The following is a 2264-nucleotide window of genomic DNA, read 5'->3' as shown; positions in this document are numbered from 1 at the left end:
CAGACCTGCCTGCGGCTGCCTTAGCTAGTTCTCTGCCTCAACTTGTGTGCTACACAACCTGTGGGGCTGTCAACCCGTGGATCGTGTCACTAGAGCTTGAGCGTCCTTCGAGACCGGCTTCGCGACGCTGCTGGTGTGTACGTCGCTTGAGCTTGGGACTGTCGGATCCTGTTGTCTGGCTGACTCTCAGTGACCCACCCTGCTGTTTGCTGCCTGTGGCCAGACAGCCTGCATTGCCCAAGGGAAGACTCAGCTGTCTGCTCCCTTGACCTTGGACCCAGCAGCCCTCAGGAGTCGAAGGACTTCCAGTATAATAACTATTCCATAGAAGTGAGTTGAACTGAGGTCTCTGTACTGCTGTGTGGACTAATTAGCTGTTATATTCCTTTGTGCTGTATATATATATATATAAAATCTTAAGTGCCCTGGTCTTGTTTCTCTAGAGAACCCTGTCTAACACACATGGCTTGGGTCAGGCCTAGAAAAGGCCAAGACTGGCAGCGGGTAGAAAAAGCCTCCACCTCACAGCCACCCAGTCAATTTGCACTCACAGTCGCTCGTGGTGAGACTCCCTGGGCTCTTCAAGACTGCGAAGCTCTATGGGGGTAGACTGCCTCATCTGTCTCGCTGGGAGCAATCGGTACTTTCAAACTGCTGACTTTACACTTAGCAGCCCAATGCCTAAGCTACGAAGCCACCAGGGCTCCCTGGGCCAGGCAGGCAGCATGTCAAACCAACCACACAACAGACTGAGAAGGAGACACACAAGCCAAGCCCAATTTACGAAGCAAACTGAAATCTGACAGCAGGATTGAAAGAGCAAAGGGAGACTGGTCTGGGGTATGCGTTTCCTGGGCATCTTTCGGGCAGTGGTGGGAGGGCAGGGGCGAGCCCTGGCTGTCGAGGGCAAAGCGAAGTCACTGGAGCATGGCTCGGACCCCAGGCATCAGGGCGCGCTTTGTGCTGGAGTCTGCTGGGGATATATCCTTGATCTGCAGGATGAACTCATGGGCTTCCTGGAAGAGGTCCTGCCCCACTGCCGCCTCCACACGCTGGCGCCACGCGGCCAGCTTGGGCCGGCCTTCAAAGACCTGGCAGCCGGCACTCACGGGCTGGAGGAGGAAGAGAACAGGTTAGGGAGGTGATGGGACAGGTCTTGGGCAGAAGCACTGGCCTGGCCTTGGGGCCCTGAGCTCCAGGCACCATCACAGCCTGACGCCTGGAGGGACGATGGAGCAGAAAGCCACTCTCAGCAACCTCCAGGACCATAGCCCTGCCCACAGCACTCACATGAGGACCATAGCCCTGCCCACAGCACTCACATGCATCAGCTCGGTGACTGCCACCAGATCGGCCACGGAGATGTGGGGCCCAGCCAGGAAGGCCTTGTCCTGCAGGAACTTGTCCTGCAGCAGCTTCAGGTTCCTCTCCAATTCTGCCAGCGTGGCGGTCAGTGTCTCGGGGGCCACTGGCTCACTCAGGAAGCTAGGAAGCATCACCTGGTGAGTGGACAGGCAAAGACACAGCTGGGGAGCCAGGCTTGCCTTGGGGCAGAAGACAATACTCCTCTGAGCTGCTCCCTAGTTCTGAGGCCCAGCTAAGCCACCACTGCAGGGCAGTGGTCTCCCATCGACTTGAAGGCATGGGGGTGGCTTGGCTGGCATTACCTATAAAGTGTATACCAGATTTGGAAGACCTATGGCCCCCCCAAAATGCATAATAGCTCTTTCATCATTTTTACACTGGATTCCGTGTTGCCATGGCACATATTTTTTGGTGGGTCATGGTCCTCACAAAATTGGTGTTGACATCCTAATCCTGATACCTATAAGTAGGACACTGTTTGGCTATAGGGGGCTCCTTTTGTTATGCTAATGTGGCAATGCCAAGGTGGGGTGGGCCCTAAACCTAATCGCTCTGAGTTATGAAAAGAGCAGAAATAACATGCGCGCGCGCGCACACGCGTGCACACACACACACACACACACACACACACACAGTCACGGACAGTAGGCCCCCAGGAACACCAAGGAGGACACCGGAAACCAGAATAGAGGTTCACAAAAGGAACTGGCATGACCAAGACCCTGCTTTGGACTTTGAGTTCCCTTTACTATGAGAAAATACATTTCTTTAAAACCACCCACTCCCTGGGGCGTCTGTGTTACTACGCAGCACTGGAAAACAAGCACCCATGGTAGAATGTGTTTTTTTAATTTGGGGGGTGTCTTGGTTTTCTGCTGTTGCTACAACAGAAAAGGCCA

At 54.4% G+C, this 2264-nt stretch overlaps 1 protein-coding gene across 2 annotated transcripts in view; it reads right to left on the bottom strand.

Annotated features, from left to right (window-relative positions):
- Window positions 1-754: 754 nt before the first annotated feature.
- Window positions 755-2264, bottom strand: part of GSTT4 (glutathione S-transferase theta 4) — a 30094-nt gene continuing 28584 nt past the window's right edge. For both annotated transcript variants that reach the window (XM_013008241.2, XM_045289638.1), the window contains 2 exons: window positions 1323-1499; window positions 755-1112 (listed from right to left, as the gene is read on the bottom strand). In XM_013008241.2, coding sequence (XP_012863695.1) covers window positions 918-1112; window positions 1323-1499 — 372 coding nt within the window. In that variant the 3' untranslated portion in view covers window positions 755-917. The remainder of the gene's footprint in view (window positions 1113-1322; window positions 1500-2264) is intronic.

This window comes from Echinops telfairi, unplaced genomic scaffold (assembly GCF_000313985.2).
Source record: "Echinops telfairi isolate 266 unplaced genomic scaffold, ASM31398v2 ScPeMD7_29;HRSCAF=101, whole genome shotgun sequence".
NCBI lineage: Eukaryota > Metazoa > Chordata > Mammalia > Afrosoricida > Tenrecidae > Echinops > Echinops telfairi.
This window is presented reverse-complemented; position numbering and strand designations above follow the sequence as displayed.